We start from the raw sequence: 1,602 nt of genomic DNA on the forward strand, positions 1-1,602 counted from the left end.
TTGAAGTGTTAAACAAACAAATGATTACACTTTTATTCCAAAGGAAATCTGGGTACAGAACACTTGCAAGAAAATACAAAAACAGACATTTTTTATCACCAAATATAATCTCAATCATTCTAGGAGCATATTAGTGACTAATTTATCTTCTGCAAACAATACCATTCCCACTTTTAGTAACACCAGTGCAATCCAGCATACTATATTCCATCATTGAGTTCTTTTCTGAAGCTTCAGAAGGATCAAACATGCAAACTCCACAATCTGCAGAAAGAAGTGATGTTGTTCTGTACTTATCTTCCCCTCCAACTATTGGCATTGCCACACCTAACTTTGCTGCTGGATTTTGAAAATCTGGCTGATAAGTCCTTCCTAGAACTCCTTCAACTTTGGATGATAAATCATAGAATTTGAACTGCACTTCCAAGTGCACAAAGCAATCATCATCAGGGATTTGATAGTTGTGGATTCTACTATCTTCCTTAGTGACATATACTACATTGATAAATATCTCTGCAATTTCTGGTATAGTAACTGTAACACTGTTCTTGCTAGATGTTCTTTCTATTCTAAGTTGATCTTGTGGGCACTGCCATTTAGAGAGGTGACTTTCTGGAATGACAAGTTCTTCTCCATTGTAAGAGAGTTTCAAATGGTCAATTTCATCATTCCATGTTGCTGCTGGGGTGGCCTCAACAGAAAAATTGTGAGAGTTGAAGAGGATTCCAAGTGCTTGAATCCATGTATAATCCCTGGTTCTGCCTTCTGGCCTGAGGCCGATGAAACGCGCATTGATTTGTAGGTTAACATCAGATACTAAGCTGAAATGTTGGTCGCGCCTTCCATGGAAATAGTAAACAATGCCATCTGCACCAACAAAACGTGGGTCCAAACATGCAGATCCGGGAGCTTTACAATTCGGTTTGCGATCTGTTATCATGGATTACAGAACGAAAACATGTTATTATACATACATAAAATGGTAAATGAATGTACAATGACAAAACTAATATGCAGTTATGCATAGAAAAAGATCTTACGTTTGCATTGAGTTTTGCATATGGGAGAAGTACAATCCAAAAAACAGACTTTGGCATTCGGATCAGATGGCGATTTTTTCGGGCATTCGGAGGGGCATTGTATTTTCTTGCGAAAACATGGGCTGCTTCTGGAGATGCAGGTTAAACTATCTGTTGCATTGATTTGCCTTGCACAGAAACAAAAAAATAGCAGGGCAAATATTAAGCTATTGCTGCTTGAGATATCCATGATTTTCCTCTGATACATTGTGCTACCTCCCCTTATATGCCCTCTTTGGCTCATGATTGGTCATTTTTCTATTATTTTAGCACATGATGCTCATTGTGAGTTGCTTGAAATCTCATGTATGTTCTGTACATGAATCATCTAGGATGGGTTTCTTGAATTCTTTGCTACTTGTTTTACCATGTCAATGCATTATTGATTTGATTAGTATTTGTGTTATAATAGAGCAAGTCATAGTTGACCTTTATGCCTTTCCCCCATTAAGTCAGGTCTAGCCATGAGACATGACCATATATGAATTTATAAAAAGTGACATTGAAAAAATGAAAAACATGG

At 37.3% G+C, this 1,602-nt stretch overlaps 1 protein-coding gene across 1 annotated transcript; it reads right to left on the bottom strand.

Moving 5' to 3' along the window:
* Nucleotides 1-1,385, bottom strand: LOC109353708. Its single transcript, XM_019596066.1, has 2 exons — nt 1,041-1,385; nt 1-930 (listed from the first exon to the last, which is right to left on the bottom strand). Exons 1-2 carry the CDS (start codon nt 1,321-1,323, stop codon nt 143-145), a joined length of 1,071 nt encoding a protein of 356 aa, XP_019451611.1. The 5' UTR covers nt 1,324-1,385; the 3' UTR covers nt 1-142.

The sequence above is a fragment of the Lupinus angustifolius genome, chromosome LG08 (genome assembly GCF_001865875.1).
Source record: "Lupinus angustifolius cultivar Tanjil chromosome LG08, LupAngTanjil_v1.0, whole genome shotgun sequence".
NCBI lineage: Eukaryota > Viridiplantae > Streptophyta > Magnoliopsida > Fabales > Fabaceae > Lupinus > Lupinus angustifolius.